Source organism: Necator americanus, chromosome X, assembly GCF_031761385.1.
Source record: "Necator americanus strain Aroian chromosome X, whole genome shotgun sequence".
NCBI lineage: Eukaryota > Metazoa > Nematoda > Chromadorea > Rhabditida > Ancylostomatidae > Necator > Necator americanus.
In genome coordinates, this window is record NC_087376.1 from 28,994,967 (window position 1) to 29,019,749 (window position 24,783).

The window sequence follows — 24,783 nt, forward strand, 5'->3', positions numbered from 1 at the left end:
AACCAACATTACTAAGTCTACACCGATCCATGTAACGTGTATTATAAGAAATGAAGAGCTTATCACAAGCCTAGTAACGGGACGGACCAAAAAAGGATACCTTTCCATTCATAGCTACCAGTTTACCGGTACCTTAGGAAGGTTCGTGGGATCACATAGCCCGAAATCTTCTCCATCCATCCTTTCTGCGGAATAATTCATCGGTTACAGATATCATGTAGCATCTATGACATACCCGCAAAATCACGTCTTTTCTACAAAAAGAAAAAAATGTCAAGCTAATCCAACGACACCCAAAAAACTATCGTTTACCTTCATTTACAAGTATTCTCGAGCAAAGCTATCAACGTAAATAAAAACGTACTCGTGAATGTTACAAGTCACTACTAGAATATGATTACAAGAATTCGAAAATCTACAACCATCAACATGAGGATTCACCGCACCTTTGGATGCTTATAAGGGACTCGTTCGACACAGAAACTCAACGCAAATAAAAAAAAGATTATGGACAATCACGTATTTCAAAAACACGCTAACATATAAAAAAAAGTTGAAAAAAAGGTGTGCACATCGTAAATATGACGTTAGAGCAAAATAATACTGAAGTACAATGCAGTTTAAAAAAAATGCATAAAACATGTGAGAAACAACTCACACTTATGGCGTGTGATTCGAAAAAAAAAAAACTGAATGACGGTGAAAAGTTTTTGAAAGTCGCAAGGGAAGACAAGAATTGGCGCACTGATGAGTAATATTCGAAGATGACAAAAACCGACTACCAGTACACGAATTGTATTGGTAATAATTAAATTATGAGCAAGCCAAACAGCACAACTCGAACGCGTACGGTAACGACAAGTAATGAAAATCAGTGAAAATCTACCGTAAGACAAGCAAAGAGCTCCAGAAAAAAAATGTTCCATTACGGGATAAGGGTGATCGTATGAATTTATGAGCCACACATAAGTAAGCGTAGCGCGTGATATCTTACGCACATTAACACTAGGAAATCAATAAGAAGAAATTTACGCACATTTATGAGGGGATTCATGCTTTGAAGATTTTGATGACGTCCATAATTGAAGCACGGCACAGCGGACATAGACCCGATGAACGGTACGTCTGCATCGCGCAATCGTAACACATACACGAATGGCCACATTTATACAGTGCACTGTTCACTCGAGCTGACATACACACCTTAAATAAAAGCAAATTAAAATAATCAACAGTATCTCAAACTCAATTTGCTCTTTTCTCAAACTATCACAGAACTTTTTCTTCCTCTTGAAATAACGAACATATAATCCTTACGACCGCAAAGGCCTGGTTACGGTCCATTAGTGAACACATGAAGCTACAACCACAGAAGATGATGGCAAAAAAGAGGTAAAGGTTTCTGCGGAACATTTATATTCATTAATAGAGGAAGTTTAACTGATTCCAGTTCTAGGAAACATCTCCAACTGCATTTTAGTGGAAAAAAAGATTTAAAAAGTGTGAAAATAGAAATCTCAGTGATATAATTTCGGCGATCACATTTCTCCGTTAAAGAATTGCATGTCCAAACCAGAAAATAGCACTGCCCATACACAAGCAATTCAATAAAAAGATCATTTAAAATGGATGTGCAATTAATTCGTACATCTTCAAACATTACTGAAGGCAACATTTTTTTCTAATCTCAAAATATCTTACGCAGCATCTCAGTAGTATTGACTACCTGTGCATGCAGATGACTCTACCTTAAAGTCAAATAAAAACCCTCACCGTGCATTCATCCGTGTCATCGCCTTGAGGACCTTCCTCTTGCTCACTTGATTGTCGCCCCACACTCAGCTGAGCGCTTTTTGCACGTGTAGCAGAGGAAGCGGATAAGCTTTGCAGATTCGGCAAAGATGAGCGAGACGAGGAGGGAAGGTCCTGAGTTGCGCCCGACGGTCGTCCAAGCAATGAATCCTAGAAATGGATTAGATATCTTGAAAAGAAGGAAATATGGTCAAGATCAGTGAAATCGCTAGTAGATATCAGCTCAGAAAGCATACCAGTGCACTGGTAGCGCTATGTAACGACGTAGATGTACTGCCAGAGCCTATGCTACTAACTGTTGCAGTTGGAGTGGGTGGAGGAGGACGCGATGGAGGAGCAGGAAGAGGTCCAAGCAGTGGAGTCTACAATTTGTCTCACAATGGCGTTCATTACGCTTAAACATTTCGGATATGAAAGAACGAACCGGTCTCGGTGCAATTGGTGGTGGACGTGGTAGAGATACTGCCGGAGCGTCTGTCAGAAGGTCATCCACAGTACGGCGCAATACAGCATCATCAACGCCTCTTCTTGGTGGAAGCAATGGACGACTGCGTGTGTTTGCTGCAATTCACGTTACCATTCCGTTATAAGCAAAAGGAAAAAAAAACGGACGAAGAAAATTGAACAAATTCCTTACCATTATTCTCATCATAGTCATCGTCTAGAATATTAGGAAGTGGGAGTCCTGCGGTTCCATTTGCTTCGTCGCGTACTAGAACCAGATGAAATCAGATATGAACAGAACTGTCAAAGAAATCCGAAGGGAAACAAGCAAACTCTCACGAAGGACACGCAAAATATTCGACGAGAATTCGTAAGGTTGGGATGATCGCGTTGATGGCAGAGCAGGAGGTTCTCTGGAACGAAGCAAACTTTTATTTAATAAAGGGACTAGCTCATACTCCAAACAACTCATATAGGTTACCTTCGGATCATTGTTGGTAGCGGTGGCAGAGCAACCCGTGTCGGCGCAGATGTCGATGAAGATGTGGACCTGGGCAGAGGCGAGTGAGATCGGGATACCGGCATTGTTCCTAGAAAAACGTTAAGAGTGAAAATATGGGAAACACATCGGATAACAAGATCACAGTACCACGCAATTTGATTGCTTGAGTTGATCCGTAGAGGTCGAAATACATGTAGAGAGGAAGCGAGTTGTCAACATGAAGAACTGTACGAGCAGGACCTTGATCCTTTTCAAACTTCACTTCACCTGCAAAAAGGTCCATCTCAACTCTTCTCCACTCCTCCCTTTCTCCACTTTTTCGCCTTCAAAGAAAACATGAATCGCATGAATTTGTTCCAAATGCGAACTCAACTTGAATTCACACATATTCATTCAGAAAGGCGTCCTATACCTCATGAAATCTTTCGTAATCTGCACTACCTCATACCATTTGTTCAATTGTTGTTTTATGTTCAAGAATCTTCTCTAGATTTTACTGTAACTCCCTCCTAACGCCACGAAAGTGTGGAACTAACTATACTTACTATATATTAGACAATACTGATACGATGAGAATGCTTAAGATTTTTTTTGCTCGCAATAACTGCAATAGGTGATCATAAAATACTAAAACCATAAAGGAAAAGTTACCCGCATCGGTAATCCAAAAACTGAGCACGGTATTCACACGAGGTTGAAGAGCGATATCCTTAATTCCGACCCAGTATTGTGGCATCTCAATTAAATCCGAAGAATCATCCGGAAGATCAGCGGAGCGAAGCGTTGATGGATCACAGCAAGTAACTCCGAATGCGAGGCCACCTTTGTACAATTGTTGAACGCTTAGCACCTGAAACACAGTCACTTTTAAGTCTACGTAGCGTTATTGTCTAATATAGACCTTCTAACGCTGCTAACCTCAATCACAACTTTTTCATTGTTACGGATTGGTCGCTCCGAGAACACATAACCCTGCGTATATTCACTACTACATCGACTTGCCATATTTCGCATAGTATTAAGGGAAACATGTCGACCCGTCATTTGATGAAAGCGAAGAGTTTCAAAGTTCGACGATGCTAAATTATCAAAATAAACATCTGCCTTAAAAAAACCCTCCATAGCAACAAATAACTTGATGCACTTCTATGGAAATAATGACAATTTTTCGGCGACACACTAGCTGTTGTACACCGTTTTTCTTTTCGTAACCTCGATTCCCAAAGCGTACGTGAAAAAGAATATGAAAACAAGACTATTATCTACGTCTGTGGACATAAATACTTTTCCTCAATACTGTCAATAATATTCGATGAAAATAATTCTATATAATTCAGCATATCATAAATATCCTTTTGGTTTGACAGAAGAGAGACAGAGTAGATAACATAAACCAACATCGTGGTGATCAAAGATATCTGACTCATAAACAGTCACAAGAAAACCGAGAATTTCGACAGGACACCTCCACTCTGAGAAGAGATTCTTTAACTAGGAGTTGTTTCACGTGGAATATTTATAGATGTTCCTCTACGTTACAAATAGAAGTCGCTAAGAAGTAGTAGAATAGAATGGAAACATAAGTGCAGAGAAGATATATATATATATATATATAGTTTATATATATAAATATATATGTATGTATATATATAAACTTTAACAAAACTCACAGCTACTAGTAGCACTTTGTATTTGTGGCGCTGGTGCCGCTGGTGTTTCTACAGGTGCAGCCGGCTCATGACTAGGATTACTGGCGCTCGTTATACGGGGAGCAGCCGATGACGAACGGGGCACGCGGAAGTCGGATGGATCTGAAACACTCCTGGAATTCATGTAAGGTCATCATTAAAACTTATTATACTTATTATCACCGGCGTTCTACACAGTAAGCTCGAAATTCCTGTCTGCCTTAGAAAAACGTCTGATAACTTTCATTAATGTAAACTGTGCACATCTAAATTTGAAATTTGTTGAGATTGTTCAAAAACCAGTAAATTTCAGATTCATTCATCAAAAGTTGGATATGATTATACAACTGTGGAACTTAATCACCAATGTGCTCAATTTTCACTCAAGTTTTGCTTCATATCATCCATGAGTCTTCCTCAGGACACTCTCACGATATCAAACTCATAATGCAAAAACCAAGTAAAATGGCTCAAAAATTGTTTTCGTCACATCTTTAATCTTCTGCATCAATGAATACAACACATGCTACTGTTAGGTTGCGTGCAGAAACAGATCCCCTTGTTATCTCTTACGTAATATTATCAAGTTTTAAGAAAGAGCTGTTCAAAGAAAAGAGGACGCGGTAAAAATCGACCCATCTTGGGGGTAAAAAGAGTACAAAGTCTTTGGCACTGATCAACCAGCAATCAAATTCAAATAGTTCTTCTTATTTCAGAAAAGTTTATGAACGTATGTGGCATGCACATTCACTTAAAAGAGCCAGCCCATATATCAAAACTGTGTTTTTATCCGTCTAGACAAGCCTGGTACCGATTTAACGACTCCGAAAGGATGATAGGTTAATTAGCCTAGGATGGTTTCGAACCACCGAGTGTACAGTCGCAGCGGAACCTCTTACCACCGTGTTACACTCTGACTGCAAACGGTGAGAAAAAAATCAGTGGAAAAATGTTCGAGTCAAATGTCACTTGTAGCTACAACTGACACTTGGTCATATATACGGATTGAACCGAATGCCACTTCAAGGATTCTTCACATTTGGAGTAAGCCATGCCAAATAGTTGCTTTCTCACGAACTCCATTAGAACAATTGCTTTGCTTATAACAAAGGTATATTTCATTTCCGCCACCCAATATGTAACGAACCCTAATCGATTCCGTCGAATTTCCCCGCAATTCCTCAAAGAAAGCTTTAAAATGATTAGCAAATTGATTGGACGGACGGGTTGACTGAAGAAACGTCCTATTTCACAATTTCACGCATTTTCATGAAATCAGAGAAGAACAAAAATCATCACTGATTTGGTCGTTCAAGTAAAACCATACATATGATTTATACTTCACTAACTCACCATATATTACTAGTTTTGCCTTCTCATTGTCGTGCAATACCTCATCATCACATGGCTGATTCGTAAGCACACGATAGCGCCAGTATTTACTCATTTACTGTAACACTAGTCGAGCGTATTAACGCAAGAAATACAGGAAATTTGGATATTGACGATATTATGGTTGATTGGATTTGAAAATAGTGAACCGAGACCGTAAGTAGTGAACAAGTGACAAGTGACAACTACATGACAACGTGAGGGTAGAGTCGGACGAAATGAGGACGAGGACGCAGAGGGAGTGAGATGAGTGATGATCGCTGCAGTTCTTCCACTATTGCACGATGTGTTATCATTGCAAAAATCATCAGATCACCATTGATTGATCCTTGAAAATGTTACTTGATGAGATGGAAGGCGAGAGCAGGGTAGTAAAGCAATACCGCACACTCGCGCAGTACGAACATTAGGCAGAATTGCGGTTCAACTCCAAAGTCTACAAAATAAACGAAGACCTAATATAGACCAGTTCAGTAATGGATATCCTAAGGTTTCCATAATGGTACTTTATATTCAAAGTGTCAATATAATATTACGTAATCCACAACCGCAAATGTTAATTCTATCCATTAACACATAATTTCACATTAAGCACAAAAAAAGTGACCCGAAAACGGCGAAAGAACGAAATCCGACATAAATGATGACAAGAAGATTTACCCATTATATCCTTTTTTAGCAACCTAAAACGTTCCCTCCTTTCGGAAGGAATGTGCGAATCAGCAAAAATTGTACAAACGTCTCGGTCGTATTTTTCACATGTACTGAATAGTGCTGATTCATTACATTCCCTTAACAGGATTCAACACATCACCATCGAAGAACTTTTTGCCTGCTCTAACAAAATGACGCATCAGTTTGCTTTTTTCGGAACCTCCTGGCAACAAATCCTGCTTTCCCAGTTTAAAAAAAAATTGTTAAACCATCTAATCACCATCAAGTGTTATTGAAGAAATTTCGACGAATTAGTGTTCAGGAAACGGAAGAACCGCGCACCACATTCAAATTCAGGGAACGCATCGTACAACGCAAATTGAATCGTTAAAAACGTTGCTTGAAACCTGCAAACAAAAAAAAAAGGATTCACTTGGGCTTAGTGCCGTCGATGCATTAAGTGAAGGCGAACATGCATCGCGTATGTGTGATAAATGTTGGCAATTGGTACCAAAGGGGAAGTTCCACGATTATAATCCAGAATAGTCAACTAGCAAAAGCATGCCGACATCATGACAGCAAGATTCTTAGAAATAATCCATACAGGTTTAACACTTATAGATTCTAATAATAAGCATAAGAATACAAAGTTATAGCAATGAAAATTGTAGAATCTTGTAAATTTTTGAAATACATCAACAACATATTTAGAAACAACAACTAGTAAAATAAGGGAGTTTGAAAAGTGAACGCATTCAGATTACTTGGAATTGAGAAAAATGATTTAATAGGATGAGGAGCGCAGAAAATCTATAGATCTCGCAGCGGAGAATCCGGGTCTTGTTTGCCGTGGGTGAGTGAAAAAAGTTGCAAAACCTCTTCATTCACAAAATAACTAAAATTATCCAGTGCTCAGAACTATAATTTCTCAAGGAAAGTTCGTAAAGACAACCAAAAAAGAAAAAACGCATAACACTTGCCCAAGCTTGCAAGCCAGACAGATTTAAAACCATACATTTGCGTTAGCAGTTCTTTTTTTTTTTTTGAATCGAGATGTGGATGTTATTAATAGTGAGGCCGAATAGGGAAAACAAAACAAGATGAGGTGGAACTACTTGCACTTCTATTGACCCTAGGCAGAAAAAAACAGTATTGCGCGCAACGAGGCCACTAAAGTCCCATTCATTCAGTCATCATACATTCAAAATCAAGGGGTTAAATTTTATGCAGATGTACAGAAATTGGTTTGACAAATCTATATTCGGAATGGGATCAACAACAATTGTGATATTTCATTGCACACCTGAGTCAGAGATAGAGTAGGCATCAAAAGATTTGTAATTTTTCTGTGGGAAAGGCATTGATGTTGGTGGGTATTGAGAAGAAACTACCATGTCTTAGCTTAAATGACGTGTTGCATCAGGGGTAGAAAAACGAAAAATATTGAAAGTGTTGGAGGTCTGGAGAGAATGTTTATAAATTTTAAATTGTCATTGTCACCATACCAGATGTGTCATGTAGGTAGGATCATTACGGACGAATACCAAAATGTATAGATCCAACTCTGTTGTTTAAAAAAAATCCACACACAGCCAAGCTTATTTTTGACAGCGCAGCAATCAATACTTATGAAGATAAGTTAACGCTAAATATTCCTACAAAGGCAATACATCATGCGGGAAAACGCTGCTGTTTCGTCGCAATTTTGCGGAACTAATAACGAATTCAGCAACACTATGACTCATCGTTCTCGTCCGTCTGAGAACACGTCTGCTTTACAACATGATACACTTTCACAACGGCATGCCGGAAACGTGTTGTGTCCAGGAAAAAAAACGTGTCTGGACGGACATTTCGACGTATCTTTGTCTGTAGCGCGATGAATCTCGCATAATTTCGCTCGTTCAATGCTTTAAACCGCGTAACTTGCAAACTATGCAGGTGCTACGGGTGCGATAAAAAAACAAGTGGTCGACAATGCTTCCAAGGGCGATGAGTGGGCGCTAGCAGCTGTAAGTCAATACAGAAGAGCGGCGCAAGAGAGGAAAACGTAGAAGCGAGCAGCTCGAGACACATGGACGAGTTCACGGCCTTGGCGTTTCGTCGTTACTCGCTTTACAGTGTCAAACGATCTTCGTTTCGCGAAAGAACGAATTTTTCATGAGCTTTAGCTACGAGTACTAGAAGTAGAACTTTCAAAAAAATGTAGAATTAAATATACAATGATTTCAAAATATTCAAAACATCAGCAAAAGAATAGAACGACAGAGAAGACTACCAGGGAATCGACAATTCGAACAACTCACGGCAATCACATCATTGGAATTCCTTTTTTTTAAATTTTAGCGAGTTATAATGTTCAGACCTTTGCGATATTAGTAGGCAACATTACATAGCATTCCCTTGCCAGAAAAAGAGCTTGGAAAATATCCAAATTGATTTGGTACACTGCATAGGTCGACTTCCAATGCAGTTTGATTGTTGTTTTTTTTTTTTGGAAGAGCGAGGAGTATAATTTCGAGAAAAAGAAAATGTTTCGAAAAGAATACTTTTTGTACGGTAAAAAGTTCGAAGGCCTCTGCTTTCCCTAGAGAAAAAATCTATCAGAAAGCAAAAAAGGAACTACGAAACGGAAGCATCTTACTACTAGTTGTATATATATATATATATATATATATATATATACATGTATATATATATATATATATATATATATATATATATATAGCCTCAGCTTAGCAGGTTCAAGTTTTTTCTTGTACCAGGAAACTAATGCAGTTCTGTTCTTTTTTAAGACTATAACATCATCAAGGACAACACGAAGGCTTCGAAAGATTTGTAAGGTTCAAACCGTTCGCCTTCTTATTTTACCAGAACATTAATTGTAAACATCGTCCGCAGAATAAGAGAAGGAAAGTGTGAAATCAAATCAAGTGGAGGACGCGAGTGAAGTTCTCTGTCAATTCAATTCAATGCACAACTTGACTCAATTTCAATGCATTTCGAAGATGATTCAACATTTTAAAAACATTGGCCTTCATATCGTCGAGATTTACCACAAGATATGTGCCTAGAAGAAGAGTTATGAAGAATTTTTGGATACGTTTGAGCATCTATCATTGGAGCAGTGGCACTACTATGTGGCTGCAGTAGGTGAGACCATATTCTTACCAATTATTATCCATAGATTGCAGGAGACTTCAGTTGTTATTTGCCGTTTGAAAAACTTAAATGAAATATTTCTTTACAAGGTATGTTGTATAAGTATGCATATAATAGGGTTAACTACTCCAACTGCTTTTTTAAGGTGGTATCAACGAAGGGATTAAATTTTAAATATATATATATATATATATATATATATATATATATATATATATATGGGGCGGGTGTGGTGTAGCGGTTAGAGGTTCCGCTTCCTGCACGATCGATCGGAGGTTCGAATCCGCCCTAGTGCTCACCAAGCCTTTCATCCCTCCGGGGTCGATAAATTGGTACCAGACTTGTCTGGGAGGATAAAAGCACTGACTTGACACATCGGCTAGCCACCGCAAGTCATTGTATAGGCTAGATACACGTTCGTAAACCTCAAACGATTCTGAATTGAAGTGAACGTGGGGGCGCATCCCAAGCGGATTGATTAACGCCAGACACTTTATCCTTTATCCACTTTATATATATATATATTTATATTATATTATATATATAAGGCATCGTCATACGGAATACTCAACACTGTCAATCTCATTCTTTGGGATTCATCTCAAGAATAACTCACATTTTCCTCTACAACTTAATATTACCCCTTCTTCTGTATACCTCTACATGTACAGACTTTATTAAGCAAATTAAAATCCTCAATAAATCGAAATCTTTACTTTCATACCTTAAAAGTGAGCATATCTGCTTTCAAGCTACTTCTGGATGCCAAATGGACCTCCAAATAACATTCGTGGATAATAGCGCCTCACATTTGCGACATATGAAAGGCTTTTACTGCATACTAGTACTTACAATTTTCTGGAATTACTACGACTCAGTCGTTTTTAGCGGAAATTTTCGACCGAGATTAGTTACTGATACTTTTATTCTTAGTAGACTAAGCGCTGTGTGATGAACCACAGCATGAAACTTTCGCGAAAGTATGAGCTATCCTGTCAACAGCTGACTAACCCGTGATTCTGATGATACACGTGGAGGACAATTTTATTTGAGAAATGACAGCAAAAACAAAATGATAGCAATGTAGCAACCGTGGACTAAAGAATTCATATCAAACAACTTGCACGCTTTATAAATTCATACGCTTTAATTTAGGTCAATAAGTACCGCTCTTCAATCAACGTTTGCACTTTTTTTCGAGAAAAAAAATAGTACTAAGCAACATTAAGTAGTTTAAAACGTAGGCTACTGAAGTCAAAAAGTCAGATGTCCAAGCAAAGGCGGATGCGTGAGTAGCGTCTTCAATCATAACTCTACAAAAAATTTAATCCTTTGGGATTCTGAGCTCATCGCCTTCAACTGCAGTATGCTTGAACAGCTATTAAGCAATCTATTGAAATAATTACTTAGAATGGCACTTCAATAAATTACATTCCTTTTACACAGTAATCAATATCGACAAAATTTCTTAGCCTACTGAACATATTTTGGCCACTCTAACTTCAGAAAAACCGCTTTCAGCAAATCTATTCTAGAATTTTTCTTGCTATTACAACATCCAAAATCATCGAGGACAGTAAAATTCTCAAACACGTAAGAAAGATACCCCTATTTAAAACTATATCAATTGTTAACATAATAATGGAGAGTGTTAAAACTCGACTAATGTTAACGGTGTACACAACTGCCCGCACAACTAGACTGCAACTTCAGCGCCATTGTTTCTCCAGTTAATCCCTATCTCAAATAACAGAAAGTGGAAAAATTCCAGCAGCTGCAGCCGACCGGTATACCTTCCTCCTTCGAGGACAATTCTTTGTTTAAACCTGTTATACTGCAATTTTCACTTGTCCCACTCTGCTGCTCAGGACATCACTCGCACGAACACGATTATCAAATATTTGAATGACATAATAAAAAGTACTTTAGAAGGAACCTGTGGTATTGGAAAGCTTAAGCGTGACGAAAATACATTAGGAATTGTTAGAACTCACCGACAAACTCGACTGCTACGCTGTTTCCGTAAATATCCACAATGATCCATATAGGAAGTGATACATTAATACCAACCAAAAACACACCCTAAACCTCAGATATGAATAAATGATTATGCAATGCAAACGTGGGAACAGCTACAAACCTTATGGACTCCATTCACACCATAGTATAAATCACCGGTATGTGTGATGGAGAAATGGAGAATATTACCTTCTACAGAATATCGTTCAGGGAGAGCTTTTGCCCAAAACCCTTCTTTTGAAGTCAGATCAGGGCAAGCGAATCTATAATCAGAACTAATTACTGGAATCAGGTCAACACAAGTCCAGCCGACTGATAATTTATGTTATTCTGGAAATGACATATAAATTTAAATGTATGTTCCCAAACGACAAAAAAAACAGTAGTTTAATAGTCTGTCATCAGTTCAACTTCTTTTCTTCAAAAAAGCAGTTTCTACACAAATCTCTAAACGAATTTCTAGCAAATTGCACACTTACTTGGGTACTTGAATATTTCTGTATGTCTCCGGATCCACATTTGTGACACCAAACCTCAGAACGCCTGACCAACTTGTTGACACTTCAGTCAAACGCAAGCAGACGTTCTCGTTAACGGAGACAGGTCTAAAAATATAAGCCGAAATGCCAGAAAAATAAGGATTGAAATTACACTTACTACCTGTTTGAAAAAGCAAGTCCCTTGCAAAAGCTTTCCTTTCGTCTCGCCACTCGACCACCTAAAACATGTGCGGTTTCGGGGACAAAACCGCCAGCGAACACAGACGACACACATAAATTGCATACCTTTCTGTAAAATTACGTTCTGCCCATGAACTGAGTGGAAACCCAACTGAGGCAGTCTCGTGTCTACAGTTCCTAAAGGCATTTCAGTCAGAATATGTGCTGAGAAGGGAAAAGAAGAAGTACAGTCTGACTAAGCAAGACAAACCTTGATTCACTGTAATTCCATCTAAATCTGGAAACGAATCCACCATGTCTGAAAATGGGAGGTATACAGAGAAAATTATTGAGAAATTCTTTTGTCGACCCTTTCAGTTTACTACTGATCGATTTGAACGAAGTTAACTGTTGAGGCAAGCAATCGATCGCGTCATGACGTCAGCGAAAGGAAACGCTCTGAGAAGAGATTTGCTTCCAGGTAAAAATTCAGGGGGAATACTCAGTTTTCGAATGATTCCTGCAGATCCTGTGTTGGAAATTTGTGACTTATAGTAAATTTACAATGCTACAAAATTGGAAGTAATCATGTAAGAATAGGTTTCAAATTCGGCTCAGCTCTATCTTTTAAGAAATATATTAGACTCTAGCGTTTAGATTCTTTTAGTATTCATGAGTAAACTGAGCTAAGTAAAACACCTGCTAGGATACACCAAATAAAAAAATTATGAAAGACTATGTAACAGACTGGGACGGACAGTACATCTGTATATTTTGATTAAAATATAGCTTTTTTTGTAAGCAACTATCAAGGGTTTCCGAGAACACCCATTGGTGACCCAATACACAACACAATAATGATGAGAACCTTACAGATAATGAAATAAATCAGGATAATAGAATTGATGGTTGATCAAATACTTCACAAATCAGTCCTTTGTTTCAAAAATCATGAAAACAAAAGACGGGGAACAGGATTCGACTCATTGAAGAAAGTATGCGTGGGCCAAAATAACCTTTGCAATGAGTCGCACTGGGTCCGAAAGCAAACACATCCATTTTATGATTAAGAAACAGCTGTGTACACAACCTGCAAGCTAAGAACGTGCAACACTTCATATAACTTCACCTACCGACATATTATAGACGTGCTGACCAGAAAAAAAATCGTAAACTGAAAAGTTATAGACAACTCGTATTCGAAAGCAACTGAAGGTCATGTGCCCGGCAAGAAATACAGAAATCATGAGGCGAAAGAAAAATACCAGAAGTTTTTTTTTCTTCAAGAGAAGATCTCAGCATTAAAATCTGGAAAGTGTTGGCTCCTCTAAACCTTTCACGGCAGCGCAGCTCAACAGTGAGACGTACACTTTTCAACGGCTACTTCTCATGATTTTTTGAATTTTTAAAAAGTTTTTTCTTATACTTATTTAGTTTGTTATCTTCGAATACAATATAAAGGGATAATAAAGATAATATAAAGGGATAAAGATAAAGGAAAGCTCGACTGGTTTGCCACATGCGTCAGATACAGAGTTAATATCAAAAAACATGAAGCGTAAAGGAAAGGACATATATAGAACTTAATCCCGAACAAATTTCATTTTGTTAACGTAAACTTCCCGACCAAGTAGAGAGAGAGAGTACGGGTGCGCAAAGTCTGGCAGTTGTGCGAAATTCATCTTTATTGCAAAAGTGTGACAGGGCTTCAAGTGATGACCAAACTGTGCTTAGATGGTTATCAAAAGAATCTGCATACCAGCCAACAAATCCTTGAAAAACAAGTACTTAAACAGTGAAGACGACCGTTTGCCCAAAAATATTCTATGACTCTGACGAGAATCGCTGGAGAAAAAAGTGCTAAAAGTTGTTGTTCTGGGTGGAAATGGAAAGTAATATCGAAAAGCTGAGTGTGGTAGATCAGTTGGCAACATGAAATACAGGAGTCATCATACTAGTGGCAAATACGTGATTTTCTAGCCTAGTTATTGCAGACATTTAGCTAATCTCCAGAGTCCAAAAAGCGGTCGGACTGTACATACACTTGAGAGGTTAATTTTTATGCCTGCACACTCCCCGACATATTAGCTCGCTATGACTTTTGCTGACGAAGATAATTGGCACTCGAACTTGGAGAGGTTCTCCCAATCCGCAGAGCTACAATCTGCAGAAGAGGGGAGACAGCCTGAAGAGAGTCGTCACGCGCTAGGGCTTACATAAATTTTTTGCAAGTATGCAGCTCACCTCTCAGTCGTCGAATATTCGCTCTGTATCGTTCGAGAATCTCATCAACAGAATCGCAACTCGAGTATGAACTGGAAGATCCAGATCGTGGTTCGTCATCGCTATAGATCTCAGATAGGGTTCGCTGTCGTCTTCGTCGTGAACGTAAGTTGTACATAATGAAAGCTGGAGACGACTTATGAATGGGATGGAATGTGAGGAAATCAGAAAACTAGACAGCGTGACTTTCGAACAATCGTTGTTACCGTCTGGCTGCTCAAGAGCCGTGGTGCTGCTTGGACTCGGACGACTGCTGATGTTTAGCTGAGCACTGATTGGCCCTCAAACGAAGTTTGACAGTTGCGGAGGACAATAGCACGAAGACACGTTCCGATCACAAGACTAGGATCATATGAGGACGGATTGTTGTGGTACAGTGAGACACCGTGTGAGAGCCGGTGTTTGAGCAAAACAACTGAGTGCGGTGATGCTCGTTTCGAGTCGACGGTGAACATATGTGGCGCCGGCGGTGGACGTAACGCTTGTCACTTGACCCTTCATCTCTCGTTCCCCTCTCTCATTTCTCTCACATCAGTTAAAATAACAATTTTTGTGTTGAAAAATAGTTACACTTGGCATATGAAGATGAACTGCCGGCATGAGCTGACACCCAGCGAGGAAACAGCTTGCAAACAATAAAAATGTCACCTCCTCAAAACAACGAAAGACCTACGCTGTCGACGCTTTTGGTGCTCTTTAGATTTTTAATGTCAAATAACAGCAAAAAAAGAAACAGTATCAAAAAAAAAAACCAGGACAAACCTGGAAGTAAGATCTCAAAGTGCAAAAAATACAGCGTATGGAAAAGCTTCCAAAGTTATTGATTGTGGAACCTCGTCTCTTTCCCGCACTTTTAGGTAAACAACCAAATGCCGCATAGATGATTCATCTTATTCAACCACCTAACACAAGTCCTACAATTTTGAGGTTGAGTTTATATGGGCAGACACCATCACAAGGGAGATGTAACAACAGGAAACGCATAGACAACAGCTGCTAAGATGCCCAGGCGCAAAGCTAAGAACTAGAATGGAAATTCTCTGAAAACGTCTTATCAGTCAGTACACATGATAGTACCCGCCTGTTCATCTCCATTTGTTTTCGTTACACAAATAATGTTGATCTGAAATTTCGAAACTTCCTCCTGGTCTAGACCTGTATCACCACGTCAACAAAATATTTTTGTGGATAAGAGTTCGTTCCTGCATCTCCTACCTTAGACTGGATCTCGCTACATAACCAAAGAAATGCCTCGATGCAAAGCAACGTAGGGTCTGATTGCCCGTACAGGAAATTGATGACTGATTCAATCTAGTTCCCATATATCTCCCCAACAAAATCCTCTGGGAATGAACATTTCTGGACAACTCAAAAAAATCAGGCATCACTTTTGTAGAAGTTTTCGACACAAAAACGAATTCGCAAGCTAAGTGAGAATGCCCTTTCTCTATATTCAAATAAGCCTGACTCGAAATGCTGCACATAAGCAAAGAGGTTTGCTGTTCGAATACCTAAGAAAACGAACATGTTGGAGATCACTAAGAATTTGAGGATTATCCTCCGCAAAACCAGAATCTAAAATCCATTAATCTAAACAGAATTTTCACTGGAGAAAGGTAAGGAGAAAAGCGTGTCTTAGACATGTTGCAGCATGCCGAACGAGTTTTCTGAAGGGTGTACATAAAGTAGCTGCAAATCTTGGAGTTTCTAGAAACCTTTGAACGAAGAGAACGATGTTTCGAAATTGATCATCAACATAACGAGTTCCACTTACCAGGAATAGGGAGCGTCATAGCAAAGGTGCAAATACAGTTCGCTCTTTCGTGCCGGGAACTCGGCATGATCATTACACATTTAGTTCCTATGCACGGTCTAAGTTGCAAAAATCTTGTGCCATATGAAACCCACAATACGATTTGAAAGAACAATACTCTAATTGCAAATGAACTCTTGAAGTAAACCTTTGTATGACCATGAGTGCTGCCGTGTAGTTCCTAAACTTAACATCTCACAGCTACTCATGTAAGGAGAACCTACGGCAGAACAACTGTATTCCGCAGAGGAGAGCAAACGATTTTTGGGAATGCAAGTGATAGAGATTTGATAACAGAAAAAAGATACAACCTCAATTACGAGAAACGCAAATCCACAAACGCAGACTAGTTAGCTGTCGGTAATGTGAATGACTCAGAAAAGTGCCCGACACGAAACTTAGCATACCTTTTTCACTATGACAATTCAAAGTGGCGTGTACGCGATATTTCGTGGTCTCGTCTCTTATTGATCGCTTCGAAATTCACTCGTTTCCTCACTCACTCTCTGTCTTACTGACTAGGTCGACGACTAGTGAACAATCTCCACATGTTTCCGCTGTTTGCGGATTACTGTTGCAGGCAGAAAAAAAAATCCCGCCGGCACCAACTGTTGTGAGTGAATAACAAAAAACAACAGCGAAATGTACTATGAGGACGACAATTGCCCGTAGCGACGATGTCACCGAGGGTGAGCTGTGCAGGCGGAGTGAGAGGACCGATTTGGCGGGTGACGTTTCCCGCGCTCGAAAAGAAATCGATCCTGATCCACTTCTTGACCCTCCCTAACTTTTCTTAGTTAGAACATCCAGATTTGGATACTAGGTTCCGTACGAACATGGGAGAATAATTTTGATAGAAATAAAATGCTACCTGATATTATTAGCGCGCTGCGTGAGGGCAAGAACAACAAGAATATTCCAGTAACTCGAATAACCCTCCTCAGGCGAAGGTCTGGCTCACGGGGTACAACTGAAGTGATAAGCATTGCTTCGCCATCCGTCCAAAAGTGAATGGAGTCGGAGCACCAGCTCCGGCTATCACATTATGACTCGAAAGATCGACGAGTCATACCTCCGAATGTGAAATTCCTTGTTCCAAACGAATTGTTAGAATCAAAATCAAATCCCCTCCTAATTATTTTCGAAATAGAGTTGACAAACAAACAAAATAAGACAAAATAAACGAGCTTGGAAATAATACTAAGCGAAATCGAATACCTATATCACTAAGCGTTCAGAAGTGTAGAAGGGGGCAGGAGAAAACTGTCTACCCAAAACATACCAAATTACGCAAAATACCATTCTAGAAAGTCTATGAATGATAGTAGATAAAATTTAACACCAGTAACCAGAATTTTAAAGATTGTTTATCGCTCTAAGAACCCACAGGAACGTTCTAGCAGAAATAGTGAGCTGTTACAAAGAATATCGCAGGCTCACGTTCAAGCAGCAGTTATTCTTGCAGTACAGATCAGTCATAAGTCGAGAATTTGGTCATCGAGCAAGTGAAAGTAGTGTGACTCTAAGTTTGAAGATTTCAAGAAAAAAATACTTCTCTGATTCTGCTGAAGTAAAGAAAATGCAAGCGAAGTACAATATACGCGTTGAGACTTGAAACAAACACCGTTTAATTGATAATTCATATATTTACAAGTATAGCCGAAGGTGAAAAGGCTATTTTCTAGTCCTAAGTTCAAAGTTATGTTCAGTTCTTCTTTCTCAGCTTCACCACCAAACAAACCGCAAAGGAGAAATTACTAATGAAAAATGTCTTTGGATTGAAGTCCATAAAGCAAATAATAATTGTTATCTTAAAATAACGTCTTGCACAATAGCCATATATTAGCTAAAGACTAAAAGGTTGAGGTCTTCACGGCTTGTAGAACATTTCTAGTAGTAACAAACCTGAATAATAAAGAAGAAATAGCAAGTTTGCAATCAGTAAAAAAAATCAAATCAAATCAATGAATTGTTGCAACGGAACAAAAAAAAACTCAAAATCTAGTCATGAAGTGAAAATACCTTAAAATGTCAATGTAGGATACAGGAAGAGAATTTCGGACCCCAATGAGAAGCATCACTTTTCCCCGAGCTTATCTCAAATGAATATAAACATCGATAACAATTAGTTGTTACTTTTTAATTGTTATTATATGATATGTGAGAAAAATTATGTATTCCTTTACTTCTCTATGCAACTTATAAAGACGTTTCTGAGTCATTACAACTGCGTTATCATCGTTTCGGTTTATCGCAACGAACACCCGAACACAATCGAAAATGAAATTCAACTCACTGGATGGAGTGCCATGTCCATTGCCCATTGCGTGCGTCCACAATCGTATTCGTGCCTAGTCTAGAACGAAAAAATCGATAAAACGATGCTAATATTACATCTTCCGCGTTTGCAGATTGCCACCATGATTTTAAAAATGCACGAAACGAAGCTTATAAGTCCACGAAATGTATGTATTCCTCTGATAGAAAGTGTAGAAACGAATGAGAGGATGTAATGGGGATCAACAGAACAGGACCAGATTTCAGATCGATAGGGAGAGCCAATCGATCGGCTAGGTCCAAATCGGTCAGCTGGTCGGCTAGCAAAACGCAAACAGACGAAGACGGATGGAGGATTCTACAATGAACAGTGGACTCGCCCGTAAAACTCTGAACAATGTGGGGAATGCGTTTTGTTGCGAAAAAAGAGTCTAATCTCCACCAACAATTGTGGAAATGTCGAACACAACAACGTTTCGCTACCCCCTATGAACAAACGAAGAAAATGAGGAGTCGTCGCGGATACACCACTGCCGGCAACATTCAGAAAAAAAAAGGATAGAAGAAAAACGCCCTCAGAGTGTGTAACATAACGGCCTAACGGTGGCCTTGGTCAACTCCTCTGAATGATTAATAGTTTGAAAAATATAAGTCTATCAGCGAAAGAAAAGTGGTATAAGAAAGTAATACTACATGCTGGAATCATGCAGATATCATGTGACAACTATCCGAATTCGTTTTGCTCTGCAGGTTAAAATCACACCGTGCCACACATAGCAGCTGTTCAGATTGCAAAGTGAGCCCAAGGGGCTGCGGCGTTAAGTGTAACGAAGATGAACGTGAACATCAGGGACTTCGTCGAAAGACCTCAGCGAATTTCGAAATATATGTGCCAGGCTAGGTGAAGCCAGTTCGGATAATTTTAAGTACCAACCATACATTAAATTTCTTATAACTGTATTTGCTACAGTGAACGATTTAGAACAGAATAGGAACAAAGTTGGAGAAAATACATCTTTCTTCACAACATATTTTGCATCTGAACAAAAACGATGAAACGAAATCAATTCTGCTCGAGATTTGAGAGAAGTAAGCAATGACTAAAAATAATTACAATGATTCCACCATTCGAATAAACTTCTCATTTCTTTAAATATTCGAAATACCACCATTCAAATGAACAGAACCTTCTGTTCACTAGAAGTAGGTTATCCATGATAAGAAGAAGTCGTAAGATAGAGCAAACTGATAGCGAGAATGATTGGTAATTGAGAGTACATGTATCATGCTACCCTTAACCTCCTTCACAAGTAAACAACCTCATTATTTACTTCCTACTATCAACAAACACATGTTAGCTGCAAGCTGAAATCCACACTTTTATTTAGTAAAATTGAAGGGAAATGAGTGAAGCTCGAGAACGGGAACGCCGCGGCGACTCGTTCAACATCGGTCGACATCGACGATAGTGTGTTTGCAGACCGGGCACACACCAGACGTTCGTAAAATAACTCGGGCGCATTCGTGACAAGCATAGACGTGACGACATGGAGAGAATACAGTGTCCAAATGTGTACTAGAGCATACCTGTAAGAATATACTAGTAAGTAGCAGAGTTATAGATGGATGAGGAGGTTTATTAATGAACATTTCCAATGAACTATTAATAAGGAATTATTCTAGGATTCAAGTACAACGTGGGCTAAAGCAAAAGGATTGGCTCACTCTCAAAAAGGAAACATCAATTCTCAAACAGCAGCTGGAATTGATTTTTTGCTTCATTTTTATTCCATACTTTTTTATGAACTATTATCGCAACACACTGTAAGAGCAGATGCAATATCGAATAATGCCTGATATTTGTATTGAATAGATTTTTTGTTTCTGCTGAATAAATATTGAATAAATATTGAATAAATGTAGACAAATATAGCTTCCTGTGCTTGCTCGCACGCTGTACTATACTGTATCGTACAATGAACCATTCCATTAGGAGATTTCAGAATTCACCGCGTGCATTTTTCCATGCTTATTTTTAAACTTCCATACAATCGTTCTATCCATAGTAATATCCGAAATGTACGAAAAATCCGTAATTTCCGACAAATCAGTCGTGTCGATACGACCAAGTCATTTTTTTAAACTATGGGAAATATACGACCCTAATACCACAAAATAATTGTATTTATTTCCGAAAACCCCAAATTTCTTGTTTGATATGAGCGCAATTTTTTTTTAATTTCAGGTTTAGATTTCAAAAAAATTTTAACGGATGCTTCACTTGTAGCTCCGACCATCAGCTGCTGCTGTTTTCGCAGTCTTTAATTTACCTCTCGTAGTTTTTCTTTGCAAGAGTTATCACAACAACTTCAAAGAGATGGGTAGTATTTGGAGATGCAGTCGATGGTTTTGCATATTAATTAGCCTCAAACCATTTTTAAGAATTTTAAAGATGACTATTCAGTTAGAACTCTTAAAACATATACTAGTAAATCTTGAATCTACAATCTGTTTGAACAGCAACATTAAATACATCTGTCATCAAAAGGAAAAAAAATTATACGATTTTCAGCAAGCAGAAAAATGTGGTCGAACACAGAACACAGAAGAACACAGTGGACAAAAGTCTGGATTAAGATGCATTAAGCAAGGTATATAGATTTAGAAATAATAAAACTCATTTATAACCCCTCCTATCTGATTCGTGAAAGTGGGTAAAATGCGTCCACGCTTGCTCCAGAATTATCGTATCCCTTCTCGAAACTATATATATATATATATATATATATATATATATATATATATATATATATATATATACATATATATATATATATTCATATATTCATATATTTATATATATTCTAAGAGTAAGAGTATATATATATATATATATATTCTAAGATTTTCTAAAAGTTACTACCGCGCTTTATCTCTTCGAAATTTGTTCAGTATTAAACATTTCAGGACCACTTATGTAGATTGGGAGAAAAATTTGTGTTCTCGTTCCACTTTCATTCAGCGTCCATTATTTTCAGTTCCTTAATGTCGTCAATGACTTCTTTCTTTAGTTAACTAATAGGAAGGAAGAAAAGGGAAGAGAAAGTTTTGGTCGATGAAACCCAAATAAAATCAAAAATGTCCTCTCCTCTGCGAAAAATTGTTATTTCGATCCAAACGGCAGTGTTCATTTCAAAACTCTGCAAATTGTCGGACAGCTTTTTTTCGCTAGCTTATATATCCAGTTTTCTATTTGGGATTGTTGAATGTTGAGTTGAAGAAAGGGAAAAACAGTGAGAACTAACAGGGTGAGTCATCTGGTAAATTTTTTCGCATTCCCGATGCAGATAGAAGTACAAAAGATTTTTTAAAGATAAAAAATGGAAACACTTCACAACATCGACGAAGAAATTTTCAATTTTCGAGAGCCACGAGTTCATTACGAGCAGATTTCAAGACCTAACACTTTACACGAACTCTACTTTTGAAATTCTGGATACGGATACGGATTGCTGTGTGAAATATTGTTCAAACATTAATGAAACATATTTTTGCAAAATTTTTGATTATCCTGATTTCTATTATAGAAATTTTCAAACAGAATCTTTCTACCAGATTGGATATGGAATGTGATGGAAGTATCCTATAATGGATGATCCATGTAATGGAATGGATATGTAGTTGTCATTGAACTTACTAGGATTCTTCTAAACGACCGTCTATTTATTTTATAGCATTCTTCAAGCACAAAAGCCAAGAGGTTTCCCCCGTTTAAACAGCGGTACACAGATTATTTCTGGTCTTTTGGCGTTTTTGTTGAACACCAACGTTTTAATTTTTTTTTTCTTCTCGTATGAGTAGTGTGATTACGTCACAGGCCAAAAAGTGCAGAAGAAAAAAAAAACTCATTCTTAATCCTGAACATCGAACCCTAGGTTATTGCAAGTGAACAGATAACTGAAATATGGCAATCACCTGTATTCTAAGACGTTCTCATAAAAAATTATCTGTTACAGTACGTGTAAGAAGCTCAAAGCCGAAAAACGTTCGGGATGACTGTTCGTTGCACGTTTGCTGTCTCACCCTAATGTAGTACGAATTTTTCTGTTATAACAATTCCCATAAATCATACCATTTTTAAACTACAAACAACTCACCCCACATTTGTCCGAACAACGAAAATCGGTTTCGAAAACAAATCGAGAGATGGTATTATCGTTTCGAATAACAAGTGAATGTCGAGTTGGGCGAATCCTTGGCTCTTGAATCGCTGACATTGTTGGTGGAGCTGACCGCGGTTCGCACGGAGCAGAAGTCGACGCGCAGTCAAGTGACGGATGATGTAGAATAGTAGGACGCTTTCGATTCGAGGACATTCGACGAAGAATCACTCGTGTTGTGTCACTACGTTCACTCCATGGTTTTACCACATCTGCGTTTTCGGACGAGTTTTCAAGCACAGGTTTGGAGACATCGTGGTTTTGCACATGCTCCGGACTTCGGATCATATCTGAAAAAAAAGTGCTGTCGTGAGAGTAAAGAAGAGTTCAGACACATCACAGTTGCGCTGCTCATAGGGGCAATAAAATTAACATGCGAAATAGTGATAAGCTCGTTTCAAAAAAAAAAAAAGAAGAACGTAATGTCCATAAAGTTGCAGCATTATCAGCGTTAGGATAGTCAACCAGGCAAGTAAGTGCCGAAGCAGATCGGAGGAAAGAGTCGGAGGAGAAGAGGCTTTCGATGCGTGCTTCACACCTGTGAAATGGCTGGAAAAGTGGAGTAGAGGCAGCGGACCGCCTTCCCTGTCATAAGAATAATTCCTACATCTGTCCACGTAATAAGTGTCAATCGACTGTAACTATCAGCAGCTAACGTGTTAAAGTACAGTTTGGTAGACGGAGTGATGTGCTGTGAACGAACGTGATGTAACAGTTTTTGATCAGGACGTGCCTGTGGCGGACTTATCAGAAAACACAATATGCGATCTGCAGCAATAACCTCCTGTACTCCCGAATGTTATCGGAACACACCAGCTTATATGGCTGTCGCGTGCAACTAACAAGTGTCTTCAATTCAACTCTACAGGAATCTACGGCTATTTTCAGGAAACAAACGATCAATTAGCATTATTGATGGATGCGTTCATTGCAGTCATATGTTGAGCGATAAAGACCTGTAAATTTTGATTGGGGAATTTTGTGGTCAAGTGAACATATATCTTTAAAATTGAACATTCATCCTTTTTACACCAATAGAGTTCTGTGTAACCTTAAATTAGGATTGTTGAATATCTACTGAAAGATTATTCAAATCTCAAGATTTACTCTTTGTAAAACACTTCTGTAAACCACTTGAAACGCTTCTGATCTCCAAAATAGCGACAATGTCTTAAAAATGGGAGTTCTATACTGAATTTAGAGGATTTCGCTCCTGTTGTTCTGGAAGCGCCATAAATGACTCAACTGCGTCCATTTTTGAGAACATCGATCTTTTCAGCGATTTTTTTCCCGTTGCATCATTTCACTGTAACTTGATACTGTGCATACATTGCAGAAAACAAATCGTTTCATAAAATTAACTACCAAATTTAGTTTCTGTGATTGTTCTCAGTGTTATGGTAATAGGAACAACAAATTCTGGACGAAATGAGTAGTTCTCACGATCTTATGGGCTTTGTACAGTACATCTATAGGGATTCTACAATAGTCGAACTACTGTGAGTAAGAATACAAATACCTTCATTGTAATTCATTCCTAATCCTAATAACGGCAGTTAAACTGTATTTTCAACTGTACTTTATGTCATCGTTCATTTTTCGCAATTTTTGCTCCCTTCGTACAAATTCGTTCGCCGTTTCCACTGTAAAGTAGGTTCATCGCAGGGTCACTTGATTATGTTAAGGATACTTCCCTCAATTTCCATCTGTGGTTTGGGGTGGACCCCATAGCTCTCAGAGCTCCGAGAAATTTCTATTTTTGCATTTTCAACTACTCCCTGGTTAGATGAGAGTTCCCAATAAACAGCTAGAAAAAATAGGTAATGTTTTTAACTATAAAAAAGGAAACAGTGTCTGC

The 24,783-nt window shown here is 38.4% G+C and overlaps 1 protein-coding gene across 4 annotated transcripts; it reads right to left on the bottom strand.

Annotated features, from left to right (window-relative positions):
* Nucleotides 1-1,050: 1,050 nt before the first annotated feature.
* Nucleotides 1,051-23,213, bottom strand: RB195_025823 (uncharacterized protein; the record flags this gene model as incomplete). Of its 4 annotated transcripts, XM_064214128.1 has the most annotated exons (21): nt 1,051-1,203; nt 1,774-1,962; nt 2,049-2,174; nt 2,237-2,373; nt 2,450-2,524; nt 2,596-2,669; nt 2,738-2,846; nt 2,906-3,025; nt 3,410-3,608; nt 3,677-3,837; nt 4,429-4,569; nt 11,649-11,736; nt 11,795-11,936; nt 12,153-12,278; nt 12,334-12,391; nt 12,459-12,530; nt 12,604-12,651; nt 14,577-14,741; nt 14,822-14,896; nt 20,199-20,292; nt 22,863-23,213. In XM_064214128.1, 21 exons carry the CDS (start codon nt 23,211-23,213, stop codon nt 1,051-1,053), a joined length of 2,703 nt encoding a protein of 900 aa, XP_064070008.1. The 4 variants fall into 4 exon arrangements, with proteins under 4 accessions (XP_064070008.1, XP_064070009.1, XP_013309445.2 ...); XM_064214127.1 differs by lacking the exons at nt 14,577-14,741; nt 14,822-14,896; nt 20,199-20,292; nt 22,863-23,213 and adding an exon at nt 18,725-18,752; XM_013453991.2 differs by lacking the exons at nt 14,822-14,896; nt 20,199-20,292; nt 22,863-23,213 and having other exon boundaries at nt 14,577-14,733.
* Between the last annotated feature and the right edge of the window lie 1,570 nt (nt 23,214-24,783).